Source organism: Podarcis erhardii (assembly GCF_964252035.2).
Source record: "Podarcis erhardii genome assembly, chromosome: 5".
Taxonomy (NCBI): Eukaryota; Metazoa; Chordata; class Lepidosauria; order Squamata; family Lacertidae; genus Podarcis; species Podarcis erhardii.
The window spans coordinates 68,440,975-68,463,318 of record NC_138509.1 but is presented as its reverse complement, the minus strand read 5'-3'; the positions used below and the strand labels follow the sequence as shown (position 1 = coordinate 68,463,318).

Here is a 22,344-nt window from a genome sequence, read left to right as displayed (position 1 = left end):
AAGATGGCTATCATCTCCTCCCAGTCTCCTCTTTACCTGGCTAAACGTCCCTAGACCCCTCAACTGTTCCTCAGAAGGCTTGATTTCCAGGACCCTTTTATTAACTTGGTCGCCCTCCTCTGCACACATTCCAACCTGACCTTTGTTACTCTGATTGTTCAGACACTCTTCTATTCTACCTGCTTTCACACCACTCAACTTTCAATAAACTTACTTTCTCTGTACACCATTGCCCAATTAATCTTGGGTCTTGCTGATTCTTCAAAAATCAAAAGGTTACTACCAAAATACCAGTGTTTACTGTAGATTAAAGTAACGCATGAGCCTGCCTTTTAACATTGTTCAGAAATGTCAGATTATGGCAGGCAGATCAGTTTAAAATTGTCACTCCGTTTCCATTATTAAAAGATACTGCCTGGCTTCTCGTATATTTCTGGGCACTATTCAGAGTGCTGGCACCTTCTCGCCTCTGATATATATGAACTTCAGGGGATCTACTTTGGGAGCTTACATTTCAAAATATAAGTAGGTGAAAGGTATTGGGAAGACCTGCTCTTTAGTGGTGCTTATAGAACATACTTTCATGCTGTAACATTAAAACTGTTTAATTTGTCTATACTTTTAATAGCTGAGCTGGGAGGGGACTAATGCTTCCATTATTGTTTTCAAGTGTCTATGTTTCTCTTTAATGTCATTGTTGAAGAATACTATGAAGTTTTTCATTTGGTTATGATTGCAAGCCACCTTGGAGTCTAGACAGCATGCCAATATTTCAAATAAAATAAAATACTAATAAAAGCCATCACTTACCACTTGAAATAATTATAAGGGGAAGTCTCTGCCAAGGTTACTTAAAATGTTTGTACAATGAGCCTAAGAATCTGATCACCACACATTATTGTGTTACACCACAAGCAGGGTTACAAGAGCACTTTAAGACTATGGCTTAATTTGCTCCCACAATTGGCTGTGGCAGTACAAAGCTTCTTATATTAATCTGGACATCTGTTCTGCTGTGGCTATTTTTCTATATCATATTTTACTTCTTTATGCATTGCTTTGACAGGATGCAGTTCTAAAGAGTGGCTTCACAATACTTTAAATAAATAATCTTTGGTGCCCTTTTGTAGACCAAAGGACATCATCCAATGAAGGTATGAGCAGGCTTGAGAGAACCCCAAGGCTGTCCAAAAACAAAACCATTAGGGCGAAAAGTATTTATCTTGGTGGGGAATACCTCAAAAGAGCCCAGTGAGGATTGGGTAGGGGTGGGTGTACGTGCCAATTTCGCTTTCTCGTTTTTCCAGTCTTTCTTTCAGTTTTCCACACTGCCACAACAGTTTGCATTTCTTTTTTATCCACATACTACTGCAATTTTCTCCTAATGTACCCATTTTTGTACTCAATTTTGCCTAATAGCTACATTTTTACAAAGGATCTTTGCATGTTATTTAAAAAATATAATGGATGTTCGTATGTTATTTTCACCAACATGCTTTTTTTGTGTGTGCACTCTTTACCCCAGTGTATGCATTTTTGTGCAAATTACTTGGCTAGATAATTGTACAGCAAAATTCAAATAAGTGTTACTTTCAAAAGATGACAGTGTTTTTGTTTGCATATTGTTTGGGGAAGAATGAATTAGGTAAGTTTGCCTTCAATTCATATTGTACTGAATTTATCCCGCATCCCTAGATCTGTTTAGTGGGCATCAAATGCTGGCCTATAGTTGAGAGGGAGAAAACGTAAAACAAGAATAGGGAGTTTTGAGTGAAGTAGCTGGGATCCTGAATAGGGAGCACTCTGCACTGTAACATTATTTTGCAAGTCTCACTTGTCAGACATCAAATTTATGCCTCAGGAGAAAAATTATTATACAGCTGGCATCTTTGTCCAAAACCCAGTTGAACTAGCATGCATTGATGAAATCCGATTGGATGGAGAAGGAATGAGTCTCTGTTTCTTAAATCTATTATCCAGGTTTCATAACACCAGTTAAGACTTGAGGAGTGAAGAGAGGGTGGCAGCTGTTATTTCTATGGATTTAATGCCCTCACCCATCATGCTTAAGTATCCTATATAACAGACAGCCACATTTTCTTGGTCTAAGAATGTAATTTCTTGTTTTTATACACTCATTCCCAAAACACTATGGCTTTTCTTCACAATACTTGGGATTAAGCTTACTTTACAGATGTGAGGCTTCATTCTATTAAACATTTCCCCAGCACTCTGCAGCCTCCACAGCTGCCTGGACTTCCTGGGCTTCCTGATTGAAGTCTGGAAAACCTGGAGGGTTTGCCACTCCTCGCATGCCTGGGATTGTGTGCTTGCCAATTTGGGTTTGCCTTTCCTATTGCTTAAAAACAAACTAAGAAACAAACTGATTTATTTTAAAATGAAAAGTCTTCACTTGAAAAACAACAACAGCTGACTGCTGCACAGTAAGTAGTCGCTCTGTCTTCTTGTGCTTACAGAAAAGCCCAGCTGAGAATGTCGTGAGGAGTTCAGTAAAGGCAATCACCCAGGAAGGCTGTACACTGTAGACCACCAGAAAGATGATTGGTATAATGAAAGAAACGACACTCACAAACACTCCTTAGCCACCTTAAAAGTAAGGTAAGCACAAAACCTTTTACCTACAACAATTTCAAAGAATTGTTTAATGTGCTTTTGAATGCAGCATCTTCTTTCATCAACTGGTGGCAAATGTTTTTAAAAATGGGTTGAAGCAACTTTTTGGCACAGCACTTGTAAAGAAGAAGCATTTTACTGCACCTAGTGTTGCCAAAGCATACAGTTGGAGACGAAGAATATAAAACCCTTGCTTTTGGAATATTTAGGAATAAGTGGCATTTTTTAAAACAGAACAATTTCAAACTGCAAAATGCATACTCATTAAGAACTGTGACTTTCCTGCATGAAGAGACATTAAGAGCCAAGTAATAACTGACATAGGGGATGCGGGAGACGCTGTGGTCTAAACCACAGAGCCTAGGGCTTGCCGATCAGAAGGTCGGCGGTTCAAATCCCTGCGACGGGAGGAGCTCCTGTTGTTCAGTCCCAGCTCCTGCCAACCTAGCAGTTTGAAAGCACATCAAAGTGCAAGTAGATAAATAGGTACCGCTCCGGCATGAAGGTAAACGGCGTTTATGTGCACTGCTCTGGTTTCACCAGAAGCGGCTTAGTCATGCTGGCCACATGACCCAGAAGCTGCGGACAAACGCCGGCTCCCTCAACCTATAGAGCGAGATGACCGCACAACCCCAGAGTCATCTGCGACTGGACCTAACGATCAAGGGGTACCTTTACCTTTACCTAATACCTGACATGACATATTACAAAATCAGAACTATGTGCCTTTTCACTCTGCTCAAGGGAATTGTGACTAAAATTATCTCACTTGGGTGGCCAGGCAGTACCAAACAGCACTTAACATTTAATAAGGTTTCCCAGAACTCCTTAATACAAAATAGGGAAAACAATAAACATAAAAATGAAACAGCAACATCTGATGCTTTCCTTTTTGGCAAGATCAATAAGAGCATTCAATATCTCCTGGTTCCTCTTTATTTTCTTTAGTAATTCTGAAATGCATTTCATCTTGTTAAATATCCTTTGCAGAAAATCCAATTAAAGTGGACAAAAGAACAGTATTGGGTTTAGATCTGATTATCCATATGTGTATATTTCTCTAACTTTAGAAGGATTTGGATGCAGTTTGCACAGAAAGGAAGCGCAGCAAATCTCTGATTCATAGCAAAATGGATAGATAATTTCCTATGCATTCATCTGCTTCCTGACATACTCCTTGAAAAAATTCTTTACATAAAGTAACTCTGTGATTTGTGTTTAAGGAAAGCTGATGCACAAATACGCTTGAAAAATGTTCATTTCCTTAGGGATTCTTTTCAGAAGACAACATATCTCAGATCTTCTGAAACACATTCACAAAATCACACTATTAATTTTCCTGTAGTTATCTTTAAATTGAACTTCTTTGGTTAGGTGAATATGAAGAACTATGTCGTGGTTACTGTTTCCGACAGCAGTGCTTCAATCTGAGTTATATGAATGTGTGTCCCTTCGCTTCGCTCCCCTCCCCATTAAATATTTGAGGGGCTGCCCCCCTCAAAGTTGATGTGCATTGCCATTCCAATGGTGTGCGTACACTGCATCATGTGATTGATTATGTGGGGTGGGGCTTACCTGCCCCCCCTGTCAATTATACTAATGGTCTGAATGCAGTATTATATGATGGGAAAGGCAGGTTTTTCAAGGGCCACTGGATCTGTACCTAGACTTCAATGACACTAGCATTTCACCCAAAGTCTTGGGGATAAGTGTCCAAATCATGCACTCAAAATTATGAACATTATAAATACACAGCTCATTTTCTAATATCCTCTCTAGATCTTCTTGGAGGAAAGGCACAATACAAAAAAGTACTAAATAATATAACAACTGCATTCTTTAGGAACGTGGTAACTACACAACTTCAATAACTTATTAACCTAGCCTTGGAGCACCATCAAGTTCTTTCTTCTCCTGCCTAACAACCATTGAAGGCAAAAGACATTGGAGGTTCTTTAATTCAACACTTGCATGTGGTCAGTCAGAGCCAACATTTAAGTAGACTGCAGCACAGGAAGACTGTAAGAAGATACCAATTAATTAATTTTCAGCTGCCATCCTATACCCCTCACCTGGAATTAAGCCCCATTGAACTCATTGGGGCATACGTCTGAGTAAACCTGCATATAGGATTACACTGATTAACATCCATGATTCTTCTCCTGAGTGCTTTTTTTCTAGAAAAAGAGGTGCCAGAACTCACCATGAACGCCTCCTTTGTTCTCTTATAATGGCAATGGCACCCACTTGAGAGGTGGTGGAACTGAGTTCTGGCTGAAAAAGGCCCTGCTTCTCCTATTCACTAAGATAACAATAATAATCATAATAATCTGGCAAAGACAAAGCAAACAAGCGAAGAGGCATAATTTTAAAATATACGCCATAATTTGCCCAAAGGGGATCGTCTAATATTTATATTAATACGTTACCAACATTGAAATTTCACTATTGTTGCTGTGATAACTTTAAAAAGACTGATTACTCTGAGGTTCTGGCTGCCAGTTTCCTCAGGCTCATAAAACAAGCAGGTTTTCTTCTGCTGTGTTACTGACAGGAAAAAAAAAATACCTAGTTACATTTCATGTGTCACATTTCAAATGGCTGCGACACCTTTATTCCTGTCCAAGGGATATTTGCCATCTGTTGCTGGTACAGAAGTACCTGAGCAAGGAAGCAGAAAAACAGCACACAGAACACTGGAGGGGAAGAGAAAGCAACTCACAATGGCAGAGCAAACATTAATCACAAAAATTGGGATGTTAATCATATGGCAGGCATCAAGATTTACTACACACGGTTCCTTTCCCTCAAACAAGGCTGCTGAAAATTGGCTACATGAAAATTAAATTGCGCTATGAGCATTACATTGTTATTTTCAATAAACAGGCACAACTCTCACACATTTATAATTAATATAATCAGCTGCTACCTGGAGGGTGTGCATTGGATGATCATATCTCAGTTTAATAAATCAAGATAGGAACAAGAGTTTTGTCCAGCTACTCAGACCCTTCATGGCATGAGCAGTCAAACCATATGATTAACCATAGTTCCCCATATTATTCAAAATTGGGAATTTCAGTTACCAGCCATGAAGCAAGTCAGGATATTGAATCAACTTCAAACCATTGTTTTAATTACCTGGGCTTTTTCCAAAGCAGATAACCATAGTTTCCCAGTTTCAATGATATGAGACTCTACGGTTAATAACAAATGTCCTTGGTTGACAGCTCATGCTGATTGAATGGGTGTAAATTAAGACAAAATTGGAAACTATAATTAGAATCTTCCTGGTTTGGTTGCTTATCCATGAAGGAAAGAGCAAAGGACCTGCATATGCTATGCAGGCAGAAAGCTCATTGATACCTCAGTTTTATAAATCAAGATAGGATTATCAGAACATGGCCTTCGTAAAATGTGCCCATTTTCTAATCGCTTGGTGATTACAGAACCTGTGGTCTGGTTTGCAAAACTTGGCTTAATGAGCATTCTCAGGCTCTAGAGGGAAACTTTCAGAGCTTTGCTCCTCTTTTGCCTTTCCTACTGCTGTGCTGCATGGAGCTAAGCCAACACTTGGCTTATGTGTTGTCCAACCATGACTCATGGCTATATGCTTTTCTCACAAATCACAAGTTGGAACCCTGAGTCCTTGTCCTTTTTGCATGGTCTCACTAAGCCTAGGTATGGCCCAGCCTCCCATCAGGCCAGCTTTGCTAAGTAGCACATGTTGCACTTCAAACAGGCTGTAAGAAGAGGAATTAAATTCACTTGATGGGACAAGTGATTTTAGTTGCTGAATCATATGATACATATTGTGTATCTGTTCCTAAATTAATTATAATGATTTTTTTTCCTTTCCTTTTCTTACCTTGCCCTTTTTGTGCTCATGACCTATTATCTGACCACTCAAATTCACAGATACACCTTGTAACACAGATCTTAGGATCCATGTTCATACCAATGATATCTCAAGTGCCTTTAATTATTTAGGCACCACAAAATTCCCATTGTATCCTAACACAACTGGGGTTCCTTGGAAACCGCTGTCCCTGAAGGCCTTGGACCTTAGTTGCTGAGCATCTAGATATCAGCAAACATGAAGCTATGTGCCTGCATTTATTAATGCCGCTCCTTAATTGGAACAAAATGTTGGCAAAAGCCATAACCCTCAAAGTCTGCACTTGGCTTAGTGGCTTCCCAGATAAACTTATTTGTGTCACAGATTTGCTCCAAATACCTTGCCTACACTTGCCATTAGCCCTCCTGCTGCAAGCCCTCTTTTTCTTTCAGCCTTCTGACCGCCCTCTTGTTCCTAAATGCTGCAAGTTTTGTACCTGAAAAGACAAACTTGTACCTGAAAAGACAAACTTGAGTTTATTCTTCCTCCACATCATGCTACTTGCATTTATTGGTTGGCCAGTCTTCTAACAGATCTAAGATGGACAATGACACTCATTTGGTGTGCCCAGTACCTTCTACTACATATCTATGCATTTACAAATGGAACATTTCTGCTAATGCACCCAAGGATTATAAACCACTCCACACATAAACATGATCAAGCCAAGCATCACCCTCTCAAGCACAGGGAAGAAAATCAGCTCTGTAGACACAGCAACCATATACCCAAAGCATCCCAAGACCTGGGACTTTGATGCAGCAAACTATATTGGTCTTATAGCACACAAAAGTGTAAATGTATATCTCACTCTGAAAGACCACAGATACTCCTATGGAGGGGGGGGGGCACTAGGTGGCGCATCGGAAGATGGCTGACAATAAGATCTCTCCTATCCACACGAGGTAATTTGGAGGCTATGATGGGGGTAATTAGCCTCCTTAAACCCCCCCCCCAAGATTGTGGGGGGGGACGGCCCTTGCTTGCTGTGCCCTATACCACCCCCAAATTTGTGGGGGTGGGGGCACTAGGCACAAAGCCCTCCTGTGGGATTCCGGCACTCCTGGACGCCGTCCCTGATCCGCGCCGCTAGTTGCAAGAATCTTCAAAAGAAACAATTTGGACAAGATAAATTGCACATACTTCAAGGAAAAAGGGGGAGTAAAGACTGCTGACAGAAGAGATCTCTGATAACAAGACAAGAATAAAATATGAGAAGATACGTCAAGATACGGTACGACAAATGACTGAGGGGGGAGGGGGAAAAACCTGCCTCTCCTTTTTTTTATGTGATTAAACAAGAATCCCCTCCCCTAACGAGTCAGAAATTAAGGACTTAAGCTGTGGATTTAAGGCTGTGTGGAGATAAACTTTCGAACCAAAGCAATGTTTCAAGACGAAGCTGGAAACCTTAAGAGTTTTGGAATGACGCAGTTAAAAATGCCGTCGCCATTTTGGGAGGCATTGTTGGAGCTCTTGGGTCTGGGAGGAGAAAGAGAGAAATCAACTTCTCGGTGGGACTTAAGAGTGACAAATGCCTAATTTATGATGGAAAGAGCGATGTTATCTACGAAGGAGATATATGGAAACCATCTGGACTTAGTTTGGAGGAACGGGAAATCCACACAGGATTATTATGTTTGCTTATCGGCTTAAGGAGACTAAGAGAAGAGATCGTAAAGGAAAAAGAGAAATTATATGAACAAGATATGATGTGGAAACACCAAGATAAGACTGGATAGAATTATGAACTTTGTTTGGTCTGATTGAGACTGATTTGGACATTAACGCAGTAATAAGAAGATGATCTGAATCTCCCTTTGGATCTTGAACTATGGGTTCCCCCAACAAAATTTAAAAATTTGGCTTTGTAATTTGGAATTTATGCGATGTGATTTAATTTGATGTGATTGGCCAGTTAATAAAAATTATTTTTTTAAAAAAGATACTCCTATGGAGCACAGGCAATCTCAGTACAGATTAAGATAGATATCGCAGAAAGAACTGGAGTAGCTCTGGTCAACCGAAGTGTTTTCATTAAATAGAAAGGCCGCATGTTTCTGAGAAGGTGCGGATGTCTGAAATCCTTTCTTTGTTTTTGATCCCTAAATAATTGATAGTTTTAAGCTAAGAATCAAGATAGCACCTTGTAAACAAGGAAACAGAAATGAACAAAAGGAAATATAAATCAATGACTGTCAGAAATACTGCTGAGAACCAGGGGAGGGAGAATTTAGCACAATTCTTTCTGTTTTCACCATTACTGTAGAATTCTAGATGAAAATAAGAGTTTCTCACTATATGAAGCAGAGCTGGTAGAGCATTTAACTCAGGGTTAAGGAACTGAGATGTTGTTAGATTCCAGCTTCCAGCATCCTCATCCAGCATAGTCAATGATCAGAGGTTTGCAGTCCAGCAACATCTGGACAGCCAAACATTCTCCACCCTGATTTACATGGATGTATCATGCAAAGTACGTGGATGATAATATAGAATGCATTGAAACGTAAGAGCCTAGCAGGATCTGGCTGCTTGATCAGGCCAAAGGCCTATCTAGCCCTGCATTCTGTTCTCTCAGTTGTCCATAAGCAGAACATGAGCAAAATAGCACTCATATGCAGAGTACAGAACAATTGTGTAATGCTACTGTGGAGGGCATATTGGCTTTGAAATCAGAATCTGGAAATATTTACAATTTTAAAAATAAAGCAACTTTGCCTTCCATAATGAACCAGCATAATCTGAACAGATTTATTTTTAATAACTAATTACAGATTATTGGTATTTGTTTGAATGCCTAGGGCAAGTAGATTACAATGGACTTGTCTGTGCAGCTTTAATACAAGTCTTGCATGTTAGACTTTCATCAGGTACCTTAGCATTTTTGTTCAACATATTCATTAAAACATTCTCCCATGTGGTTCTCTTGAGAAATACATTGTTCTTTCTTTCTTTCCCTTTTTAATGTAAGAAGTGCAACCAATGTTAACAGATTTAACAATTCAACTCGACACTTGTTAGCCTACAGAGTCTAATTGATTACAAACTTCTGAATGTAAAAAATAACAATGAATGGCCTATTCGTGAAGCTGAACTTTGCCTTTCTTTTCCAGTCAATTGCGGATTAAGAGAGCAATTCTATCGCAAGATCTACTGGGATGGACGGGTTAGGTAAGTGGATCTCCAGCTGAGCTAGTCAGGCTGTGCCAGCTTAAACCCCCAACCTCAGCTCCACCAGATATATACTGGTGTATCACCCCCATTTCAGCTAGCCTGGCAAACCTTAAACCAGCATAAGAAAACAGGTGTTCTGGGGGGTGGGACCAGAGTGGGAGGACTTAGGCTGGATCCTAAGTCCATTCAGCTCAGTCATGTTACCTGGCAAAGAACACTCTTTTATAGGCTTGCTTCCCCTCTGCCAAGCCTAAGCCTCATCATTCAGCAGTAGCCCCACTGCTGAACACAGTTTGGACTGGGTGTAACTTTACACCATCTTGACTTACACAGGCTTGCTTTACACCAGCATATTGTGTACAGGATTGCTTCCTTCGGGTGCATCCGAATGGTTGAGCACTTCTGAGTATCATCAGAATTTTGACACACAAGCATGTCATTGCCCTCTCTGGACCTCTATGAATCCACATGGGGATGATAAAATTTGCTGCAGTTCTCAAAGTTAATTGTATGGCAATTCTTATGCTGGTTTGGTAATCAGAAGGAAACTTTTTTTTTTTTAGTACAGAAATTGGTGTAACTTAAATTTAAAAATTCAATTTATATTTGGGAAGTGTTAATTTATTGTCAGAACATTTCATGTAGGCTGCTAAAACAAAACAAATTTAAATATTGGTTCCCCCGCCCCCAGCTTACTTTGCCAAAGAAATATGGATACATTCTAACACAGAAATTATTTAATTGAGTGCTTGTCCATGGGTTAACTAAGAAGGCAAACCCCACACTACCTTTCTCTCTCATTTCCCTGCTTCTGCTTTAAAATGTTTCAGACCTCATTCATTGGTATGAAAGACCTATGGGCTCATGCCTGGATAATATTTAATCTCATAGTGCTCAAATGAGAAATGCAGCTGTCCAGATAGATTCTCTTTAGCCCATCCTAGCTTCAAAATGGCACTCCTATCCATGAACCTTAGAATGTCTATGGTCTTAATCTCTGGCAGCTAGGTAGCAGGAAAGAACTTCCTTCCTTCCTTCCTTCCTTCCTTCCTTCCTTCCTTCCTTCCTTCCTTCCTTCCTATATTACAGCTCAGTGGTTAAACACCTGATTTGCATGCAGCATGTTCCAGCTTCAATCCCAGGCACCTCTGGTTAAAAAGGATTTGCTAGCAAGTGACGGTTGCTGCCTGAAACCCCAGAGAGCCATTGCCAGTCAGATTAGACATACTCGAAGACAGATGTACAAATAGTCTGACCTAATCAGAGGCAGCTTCCTGCACTCCCTTTGCTCAGAACTTATTCCTGGAGAAAATAAAATAGCAGCAGCAGAAACTTTGCTCTACCAAACCCCACAGACTGCTCTAACCTCTGTTAACACATTGATGCTTTCTTGTCACAGGGTGATGAGATGGCATTCCCCCAAAACTCAGGTTGAGATAAAAAAGCAAACACAAAAACCTTTAGGGGAAAATATAAAATTAGAAATTGGAAACTAAACAACGTTCGTTGCTTCTGCATCAAAATGCATTGGCTTCTATATGTTTAAAATATGCACAGCATCAAGTAATGCTGTGTTCCACAATCATGTAGCTGCAAAGACAGATAAAATTAAGGGGGAGGGGTTATACAACAAACCACACAGACATGCCAATGCCTTTTCAACATTTAGAATACAGTGGTTGAAGGGAGGGAACCAAAACTACCCTATACTATAAACTGCATTTCCTCCAAAACTCTACTAGTTGTTTTTGCTTTAAAGTTCTGTGTTTCATTATCTTGCACTTTCCAAACATGCCTTTCCTTCAACAACAAAAATGAAACCAGTCTGGGGTTTAGATGAGAGACCTTTCAGCTGTAGCCTTGTTTGCTTGGTGACCAATATATTTTGGTAGAAAACAGAACATACCAGTTCTAGCTGCAGGAATAAAATCAGGGTCTTTCTTTCTAATATGTGCTAGGGAAAATTCCCCTAGGCTACATATGTTTAGCTCCATACACACAGCACTTGTCTAAATCTCAGCCAAGCCCAGCTACTGTATAATGCTGCCATAAGGTATGTCAACAAAGTAATGATTTACAGTGCAGAGAATAGATTTTCTGTGTAAATCAGAAGCAAAGGTCTTAACCCAAGTAACACTCCAGTCAAACCTATATTTTGCATGATTTTGGTTCATCTGTGTGATAGAGGGAAAAGTCATCACATGCAAAGGTATCAGTTTATAGGATTTTACAGTTGAGTATGAGTAGGTGGATTGGATAAGGATTTTCCCCTTGCCAAGTTTGAACATTAGCAGTGAAATTGATTATCCATTCCTGTGTTTGTTTGGGTGTATGTCACAACCACACCCACACACCCAATTTAAAGTACTCTGAATCCCTCTTTCAGAAGGCAATTAATTAAAACAGAACAGTGGAAATGAGAGCAAATTAATGTTGCCTTAATGAGTAGCAGCTACATTTTTCCTTCGGAACATAGGATTCTTAACCAAAGTCGAACCAAACCCAGAAAGGGGTATGTCTACTTGGACTTGAATTCACTTAAATAGAAAAAGAAAAAGAAAAGCTGAACTGTATCCTTTATGGTCTGGCAAACAGGACTTTTGCATATTCTTATTTATCTTATTAGAAGATATTGGAGTTTCCTGGAAAGGGAGAAGTGGTAAGGAACATATGGCGTCAGGTTGGTGTTATCACAGGTGAGACATAAACGGTTGTATCCTGTGCTTTTACCAGGTGCCATTACCCATACACTAGGAAAGGAATAACTATCTGGAGCAGTTTGATACAACTACATCAAATTCAGGCAATGCAGTTCTATCATCTGAAGTCAATAGAGTTAAATCCTGCCAATTAACTCATAGATCCAAGATGGGGTTGACGCAGTAGGATTGACTCAGAAATACACAGTATTGGTGTATACAAAAGGAGCAATAAAACTAAGGGTTTCTAGTAGGGTAGTGTTGAATCATCCCACTCCAGCTGATCTTGCCTGGTTGCATTTTGTTTGTCTCCTTTATTTCCAATAGCTGCTTCTTCTTCCTCTTCCTCCTCCTCCTCTTCTTCCTCTTCACTTTCATCTGATTCAGCACTGGTTGTATCTTCCTCTTCCTCTTCCTCTTCTTCGCTTTCTTCTTGTATATGACGAGGTTCTTCATATTTCTGTATTGTGCAGGAATACAGGTAACAGCTGCTATTAAGAGATTAGTTGTACTACTAAAGGCTAAAAACATAATGGGGGAAGAAGTTTCCTGATTTTAAAAGTGAGATGAAGTACTAAGAAGCTGGGATTTTGCCTTCAGATGCTTCAATACACAACCATAATCTGACAGCTGCTATTACCCTAATGGGACTGTGCTGGACTGCATGGGAGACTTATCTATCATGTGATAAGTGAAACTGATGTTCATTGCAAGAGGGGGCAAGCTAAAGGATAGAGCTAGAAAACAAAGGTAATTGAGGTGTCAGTCAATCACATATGACCTGAAGTCTTCTCTAAAATAGCAAACTCAGCTTAAAATAATTATTTATAGAAAGCAATTCTACTGAATAATATCCACCAGTGCTTGACTGACAGAGAGCTCCAAATAATTAATGTCCTTCCCACCCCCAATATAATAGGTCTTGATTGAAGTCTGAAAAAAATGAGTTCTGTGAGTGTTATATTCCTTCAAGATGATCAAACAAGGTTCCTTTCAGTAATGTGACTGAAAAAAGAGTTGCATATTGACAAAAGTTAAGACCAAGCTATCGTCCTCTTCAGTTTATTAATCTTCAATAGTGTAACAGCTGCCATGGTTTATTCCCTCCCACGATCACTACTATTAGATTGCCAGGATCATGTGGAAGAAGCCCATGCTGTGGCTCCAGTTCTAACATTTTGCTGGTGTTAGGATGGAGCTGCAGAATGGGTTCATCCCATATGACAATGTGACTCCAGTATTATTAAGCTGCATCTTTCATACAATTAAAACCGGAAGGGACACACTGAGGCAGCTACACTGCTGAAAATAATATTGCAGGCATAGGCAAACTCAGCCCTCCAGATGTTTTGGGACTACAATTCCCATCATCCCCGACCACTGGTCCTGTTAGCTAGGGATGATGGGAGTTGTAGTCCCAAAACATCTGGAGGGCCGAGTTTGCCTATGCCTGTAATATTGGAAGCAGTTCTTAGGCATGCTTGCACCTCCCCTGCAACTGGAGAGGATTAATCCTAAAGCTGAGTAGCAGACTGGAGAGAACCCTTCATCATATATAATTCCATGATTTTTTCATTTTCAATGTAGAAAATCATCAGTCCAAATAATCAAATTACATTATTTTCCCCCATCAAGGACTTCCCTCAGCTCCTCTGTCTGATTTCTTTAAACATATTGTTCTCTGCATGTTATAAAATTGTACATATCCTTGTCTTATCATGTGTTCAACTAATACATTTGTGGATGTTTATTCAAAACCTGCCAAGGAGTCCAGATCATTTTGTTGTCTTGATTTTAGGGTTTTCAAAGAACTCACAAGCCTTTTTCAAAAGTTCCTTACCACTGATGCTGAGCTTCCAGAACATTGACATATCCACTACTCTGGTCTCTTGACCTCTATACTTGTATGGCAGGAAGTCTAAAATGAGTGCCTAGGTGTGTACAGCTGCACAGACAATCTATTCTATCTGAAACTGTGATTGTGCAGTTTCAGACTGTGTGGTGTGCCCATACATGTACATTTGTGTATGGGTCATCATAAATAGATGGTATAGACTAGTTGTGTGGAACCTTTGGCCTTCCACATATTGTTGAACTACAGCTCCTATCATTCCTGACAACTGGCCACATTTGCTGGGCCTGATGAGAGTTGTAGTTTAGCAACATCTGGAGCCCAAAGGTTCCCAACATCTGGCATCATGGCATTGCTACTTACCTCCATAGGATTGACAGTGATGGTCAGAGCTGAATCATCCCAGTCCATTTCATTTTCTTTACTGCTTTCACTCTCCTTTGAGCTGTGCTTGTAAGCTGCTCGAATTCTATATACTCCCAAAGCTACTATGAAGACTAAGATACTGACACAGACAACTATGACAATAGTAGCCACACTTGGAAGTACTGAAATGAAACAAAAATGGGAAAATTAAACATAGCTGTCCTATAGCACCTCTAAACAGATATTATTGTATTTCTATCTCATGAAAATATGTGCACATATAACTAAATACTCATTATAGATTACTGTCATTTTAAAATGCTTACTGTGACCCTCCCCCCTTATTTCTGGCCATGGCAACAAGCAAAAACAATGGTCAATGCCACAGTCACACTTCCCTTTGTGTAGTTTCATGACACTGAATTGGTGAAAAATAATAGTTTCATTTGTAATGGAGGTTACATATCTGAACTGCCTTTTGCGCTTGGAACTTGCATATGGAACCTCCCAGCATACTTACTAATATGATCCCCCCAAAAAAACTTTCTTATATAGAAAAAAGGAAAGTGGTTCCACTAGTGCCTGTTGCTTCTGATAGCTGCATGTGTAGACTATATGAAAGAAGTTGACCTTTGAATTAGAAGCTGAGGACAACAAACAAAGAAAGGCTATCACCTTTGCATCCACTTATAGAGCCAAATGAAATTTGGCTGCTACCAGGAACCCAGTGCTTGACTAGATAGATTTTGGTCTGATCCAACAAGGCAATTAATATGTTCTTAATACATTTAATACCTGAGCCATGAATACTGTTTATGCTTTCCTCTGGGTGATGAATAGATTGGAGAAACTGCGGCTGTATTACCATATGATTTACATATTCCATGGTATTGGAGTTGGAGCTATGTAGAATATTAACCTAGAAGAGGAAAAAGAGGATTGATGCTGCAGATGAGTAAGTGGGCAGTTCAATCACCTGCCTCTCTCTGTCTAAAACTCTGGTAGAAAAGTTAATCATTGAACAGATGTTTGAGCCGTTCCCTTCCTCTGAGAGAAGGCAGTTAATTCAAGGCTTGATGTGAAGAATCAGCCTCAAAATTTGCCCAAAAAGATGCATTAGGAGACGAAAATGCTCATTTAGAGGGAAAGGTTGTGAAAAACCAGATTGTCGGCACTATGACATCAGTACTTTGGGGGTGGCAGGAATTTTGGGGAACATTTGTTATAGTCATAAGAAGAATGAGTCTGGACTGAATGGTTTGGCGGCATAAACATTTCAAAACAGTAAATGAGGCAGTGTTACAGTGTCATGTCAATATCCTTGTCTATCTGAAGTGGAGCAGTGGCATGAAATGGTCCAGCTGCTATTCAGCATCCTGTCACCCTGAAAGAATGACTGAAGTTTCACAGTTCAGCACAATCTTACACTGGCATAAATTTACAACAAGAGTTTTATGAAAGGCTCTGCTATCCGCTGGGTGCAGGAATCTTCCACACAGAGCAATATTTGATAATAACATTCTATCAGCTTTGCTATTTCCTGTTTTTTTAATGACCAACAAGAGAAGTCATAAGCTGTTCAGTATTTTAGACATTTGTAGACTCAAATAATGTAGAATATTTCCCTACATTGTCAGTTTCAATGACAACATTCAACATTCTCAGGTTTTAACAGTGAAATGCTATACATCAATTTGGGCACACTTAACATTATAGCCACTCTATGGGAGCAGAACACACAATGCAAGCTATTCTGAAAGTTTCTCCACCAATGGTAAGAGAAAGCTGGAGCACTCATACCTATGGAGAAGCTACTGACTGCCTTTCTCCATTCATTGTTTATCCCCCTCCCTTTTCTATGTTATTAGACTCTGATAAGGAGCAGGGATAACCATTCCCTAAGAGAAAAGATGAAGGACCAACAATAGATGGAGAAAGCCAAGTAGCTCTTCCTTCACTTTGTGCTTTCCTTTCCTATTTGTTTTAATGGTACCATTTAACTGTTTCTTTTAATTATGGATATTTGTGGTTTTTAAAAATATTTTTTATACTTTGTAAACTGCTTAGAAGCCTATTTTGGCATTAAGCAGTATATAGTCATCAGTTTCTTTCCCTGCTGCTCCCAATGTCAGTCTGTAAGCATTTTATGCTTGTTCAGCATCCTCAGTATTCAGTAAGCTGCTTTTAGACTCCTCTCCCTTAGCCCCTGAAATATTTGCTGAACTTCTGCAACCCTCAGGTTTCCCCCAAGCTTGCCTTCAACTACCTCTTGTGTTGATCTGCTGTTTTGGTTACATAAGTACAGGCACTCAAAATATGAGTTCACAAAATATGAGTTTCTAGCAAAGGAGGGCACTCTAGGAAGTTGTTTAGCTGGCAAAGATAGATAAAAGACTGTGATAGAAGGGTGATGGAGAAGTGGTCATGTGCCACTGTGAAATGGCAGGGCTGTTATATCAAAATAGGATGGCTCTGACTGTAATGAGCAATTGACAGTCACTTAGTGAAAGGAGATACGAAGTCCACAAGTAGAAACTCCTGACACAGTGATGGAAAATCCCTTTTCTCTACAAAGCAGAGGATGCTGTAAGTCCTTAGTGAGACTTATTGAAATGCTGTTTCACCCCACAAAAAGGATGAAAGAAGATCATGATGGGAATGCAATTTTAGTTCTATCTTCGAGTTGTTTTCTGTCCCTTCCATCTGTCTGCTCTCATCTTTGCCCAATTTCGCTTACACACTGCATAATGTCTCTGACAAGAGCTGCCACAGTCAGCAGCTGTTGCTCTTAGAGTGAAATGCTATCTACATGGTGTGTGTGAAGTTGAGAGCCAGAGAGGTGTGCAGAACAGCAGTTTAGTATGCACAAGACAAATAGTCGAGAGCCTTTGAATTTAGGAGAGAGATGGATGAAGGAGAGCTAATTATAAACAGAATGGCACCCTGGCACGAGGAATTCTGCCCAACTGGGTAACACAATATGTCATAAAATAACATTTCCAGATACTTCACATGTGCCATGCATGTGCAGAAGTGTCTAAGGCTAAGCCTTCCAACTATGCGCCTCCTTAGGTGGGACCCCCACATACATCGTGTCTAGTAACTAAAAGAGAGTGCAGAGTGGGTTCCATGCAGGAAAGAATCATCACAGGCATCATAAATGCTTTTAAGTCCCCATTTCTGTCCTATTAATATACTTGGAAGATATCAATTCTTTCCTCTCCTGGACTTACATTTGGAATTTCTTGCCAATCCATGTCAATCAGATGTGTTACCTTTGAAACTACTCATAATGAAATTCACTCTCACAGTTGCTAAATATCTGAAAGTATATTTATCAAGTAATATCTGAGGAATAAGTAAATAAATACCGTATTTTTTGCACCACAACATTCACTTTTTTCCTCCTAAAAAGTAAGGGGAAATGTCTGTGTGTGTTATGGAGGGAATGCCTACGGGTGGCATGCCTACGGATTTTCCTCCTCTAAAAACTACATGCGTGTTATAGAGCGAAAAATACGGTAAATAGCACACCTCCATTAGCTCTCTGAAGTAAGCTATTGCCATGATCCCTGCTTTTCTATTCAATAGGATACTGGGAAAATGCATTACATAACAGGATTGATGCAGTTGTTGGGTGTTGGTGGAAAACATGATGTACAGAACTGCTTCACAGATAGTGGGCTCTCTGTGCCTCTGATCTGATTATAATTCTACCATTTCAACTGCTATCATTTACTGCCTAGTCTACACATTGGAACCAGACAAGTCAATGGTTAAATTGGCATGCAAGCTGACCACAAATGGCTATGTTCATTGCTTATTCATATATTCCAGTAAATACTGGAGAATGCTTATCAAGAAGCAATATTTTCTGAGGTAAATGTTATATGAACACAACAGGCAAAAAATACCAGTTTTAATCTCTGGTTTAAAATCTAACTATGATACACATGAACTCTGGTAATGCTGAATCATAGCTATGTTAATTACAGATTTTCAGTGTGTGGGTTTGTGAAAGCTGGGAGAGGAGATGGAGTATCGTCCTAGCCTGTTGGGTAGTGTTACATCTGAAGTGATCCATGGAAATGCACTGAAAGTACAGGGGGCACATTATAGAAACGAATAAATTTCACACTTCTTGAATGCAGGATTTTAAACATTTACTGTGCTGAATAGTTAGGCAAAAATAAAACTCCTTTTTTAATATGGAAACAGTGGTCAACATATGTTTTATACAAGACTTACCTCTAAATTAAATTCATTGCTGGTGTAACGTCCGTTAAGTTCTGAACACTTGATTCTAAACTTCCTGTCAAAGATGGAAGATGTGTGCCAATTACGATAGCGTAACTGTCGCAAGACTTGTGCGTAGTTTCTCATTGTGTCCACACCTGAAGCCATAAGACATCATCAGTAAGTAAATGAAAACATACACTGCACAGACTATAGCCATGAAATAAAAATAGGGCTGTTGTTGTTTTGGCAAATGAATAGCTTAATAATTTGAATGTTAAAATATGACATTAAAAACACATGCATCTGATCAATGCATGAAACAAAAGTTATATGCCTAGAAATCATAATGGGAACAAACAGACATGTCATCACTAGTATTAAATCAATAAGGCTAGTTTCACAATACACACTGAAAATCGAAGTTTGTTTTCCCCATGTTAGCCCTATTCAAACATGGGCTAAAAATGAGGAGAGATGCACACACAGTTGTCCCCACATTGAGAGGGAAGGTCTGAAGGGAGATTCTAAGGAATATAAAGAGAATCCTTCCCATGACTGGGATACCTGCCTTACTTTGAAAATCCCCTTATCTTGAGATCCCCCTTCAGACCTTCCTTCTTAACACAGAGCCAGAGACCAGTGCCTGTAGGAGGTGGGGTCAAGCTTTCAGGTGGGCTCCCTTTCCTCTTGGAAACCATATGTGTTTGCCCCCAAAATCTGAAGTGGCATATCAGCCCACATCCCACCATCTTGTAGTACAGGATAGGATATATATTCCTCAACATGGACAGAACAAAAGCCAGGCATAACTGGCAAAAATAATAAATACTATTGGTGGCTAATAACAATCCTCTTTAGGGCTGCATCTTTTTATAGAGATATAACATTTTCCATTCATATTATTTTGAAGAAAACAGACATATATTTAGGGACTGTTATTCAAATTATAAACACCACTTCTTTTTCTGCTAAGTGCTACATTAACAGTATTTAGAAATCCGAGGTATTTTATTATTTCTTTGGTTTAAAAAGCAAGACCTGATCTAGTACAGAAAACCTAAAGCATTTACTTGTTGGAAGTCAGCAATAACCTGGTCATCTGCACCCAAATGGAGGCAGGGTCTTCTCCCCCATAGCAGGACCCCACATCCTTCAGAGAACAATTATTCACATGATGGATTTGAAGCAACTCTTTCTAAGTTTCGCCATGCTAATGAATTCTACTCTTTCCTTAAACAAAAGGCTGTAACTTCCAAATCACAAAAAAAGAACATTTAATTTTAAACTTAGAAAATAAGTCGAAAAGGGGAGGAAAGATCAAGAAATAAAACATACCGTATATTGAATACCCTGCTGTGGAGTTTGTAGCATCCAAGTGTTTTCCTTGAAGTTCTTTCCGATCCAGTTCTAAACATTCATGTGTGGGGTCCAGTTCTGCTCCAATTACCAAAATGTCACAAAAATCCAAGTTATGGTGCATTTCTTCTAGGGTAACTGGTTTATGGACTGAGGATCAAACAGGAGACACACAAAAGATCCAAGTTAAAAAGCAGCTTATGGTGATACTATACAATGCGCTGCAACATGAGCTGTCCCATTAATAGGGGAAATACACCTACATCAGCCAACGCTGCACTCACTTGGAGAAAGTGGCTTTTTGCAGCCTTCCCCTATTTAGAACGGAATGGGAGGGTAGACATCCAATCCTGGTATCCAGTGAAATGTGGCCATTGAGGGGAGGGTTTTCAATGTAGGAAAGACTTAGCCAGTACAAATGCAGACTGAGGAGGAAGTACAAACAGTCTTTTGCGCATTTTGGATTTTTGAGGAAACATTTACGTAGATTTTTGTAGGTGACGTAGGAGGCACTGTGGGCACACTGGCTCCCCCAGGTGCCACATTGGTAACCCTTGCGCTAGGACAATTGGAAGCAGTGTTTGAAATTCCCATTGTTCTAGTCGCATTTTGTGACAGGGAATTTCATTAGCGCAAGCAGTTTCTGAGCACTGGGCGCAATACTGCACCTAAGATTTCAGATTAAAAAAAAAACAAAACTTTTTTGCCTCCCCACTTCCAGCTGAAGACTGGAGAAGAAACCCTCTTAAGAATATTAGGGGGATGGGCAGGGGAAGAACAGGACCTTGTGAAAAATGAACATAATATTTTAGCTGCAGTCCATTCATTTTCAGCTTTGTATTCTGGTTATAAAAATAAGCGCGCCTAGACATTCTGTTGTTGTGCCCATAACCTGTAGGCTTAAGGTGCCATTTAGCTGCTAGCTTTCATATCTCAGTTTGTACACCGTTTGGAAGGTGTATTAAAGCACAGTATAGGTCCTGGACTTTATTTGGAAAGCACAGAATTAAAATTTAATCTTGGAAACAAATTTACATATGGATAGTTTTGCTGTTCTGTTGTCAATGTGTACTGACACCGACAAGGCCTACACTGTATGAAGTATGGAAACCATGAAACTAAGGAGTTGTGAACTGGAGCAAGACTTCTTCTCTGCCAGTACATTTGTCTCAGTCACTTTATTACTTAAAGAAGGAGACAAAATCCAGTACCACCCATCTATGCAACTTGATGATTCTTAATGGGCAACGCTTGTAAAACTTGAGATATAAACTTCCTCTATTTCACTACGGAGAATAACAACTATCTTGTCACAGAAGGAAGAGTATGCAAATTTCATATTTAATTCTCTGGTCCACTTGGCATCAAGTGGCTGGAAAATTGACTTAAACTGTTTCTCTCATGGGATACATTTGGAAAAATATAAAAGGAATGTCTCTTGTAGTAAAGTCTTTCTGCAGTTATGAAAGGCTTCGGCCCCCACATGTGATTGCTGAAAACCTTTCCACCATGGTGGTTCTCGTATTGTTGGGATAACATTTTAAAACACTGTATGTTCTGTGATAATCAGAACTGAAGTCAGGGTCTGCAAGCCAGTCTGTATATCCCTGGTACAGTGGTACCTCGGGTTAAGTACTTAATTCGTTCTGGAGGTCTGTTCTTAACCTGAAGCACCACTTTAGCTAATGGGGCCTCCTGCTGCCGTTACGCCGCCGGAGCATGATTTCTGTTCTCATCCTGAAGCAAAGTTCTTAACCTGAAGCATTATTTCTGGGTTAGCGGAGTCTGTAACCTGAAGCGTATGTAACCCGAGGTACCACTGTACTCCTGTAAAGTTCCTGCGTGCAATTTTCTTGTAATGTAAGTGAATTGCATATAATGCAACATGAAAAAGAGTTTCTCAGAAATCTGATTGTGGAAAAGTAATGTCTAAATTGGATTGCAGGGTTCCAGCATAAACAAAATTATCCCAATACGTTAGGAAGCCTAGTCCTAACATAGCACTATATCCTAGTTTCTTTGTTTGCACTAAAATATAGCCCATTTATTCTTTTATGCTGAGGGTGAGTGACATTTGCACTGATTCCCTCAAGTGCATTAAATATATATTCATAGATGCAAAGACA

General features: G+C 39.6%; 1 protein-coding gene across 1 annotated transcript in view; it reads right to left on the bottom strand.

Annotated features, from left to right (window-relative positions):
- Positions 1–10,774: 10,774 nt before the first annotated feature.
- Positions 10,775–22,344, bottom strand: part of CLSTN2 (calsyntenin 2) — a 323,329-nt gene continuing 311,759 nt past the window's right edge. The window contains exons 13-17 of the mRNA XM_081861525.1: positions 20,198–20,368; positions 18,872–19,017; positions 15,419–15,542; positions 14,621–14,805; positions 10,775–12,865 (exon numbers count right to left, since the gene is read on the bottom strand). Coding sequence (XP_081717651.1) covers positions 12,653–12,865; positions 14,621–14,805; positions 15,419–15,542; positions 18,872–19,017; positions 20,198–20,368 — 839 coding nt within the window. The 3' untranslated portion in view covers positions 10,775–12,652. The remainder of the gene's footprint in view (positions 12,866–14,620; positions 14,806–15,418; positions 15,543–18,871; positions 19,018–20,197; positions 20,369–22,344) is intronic.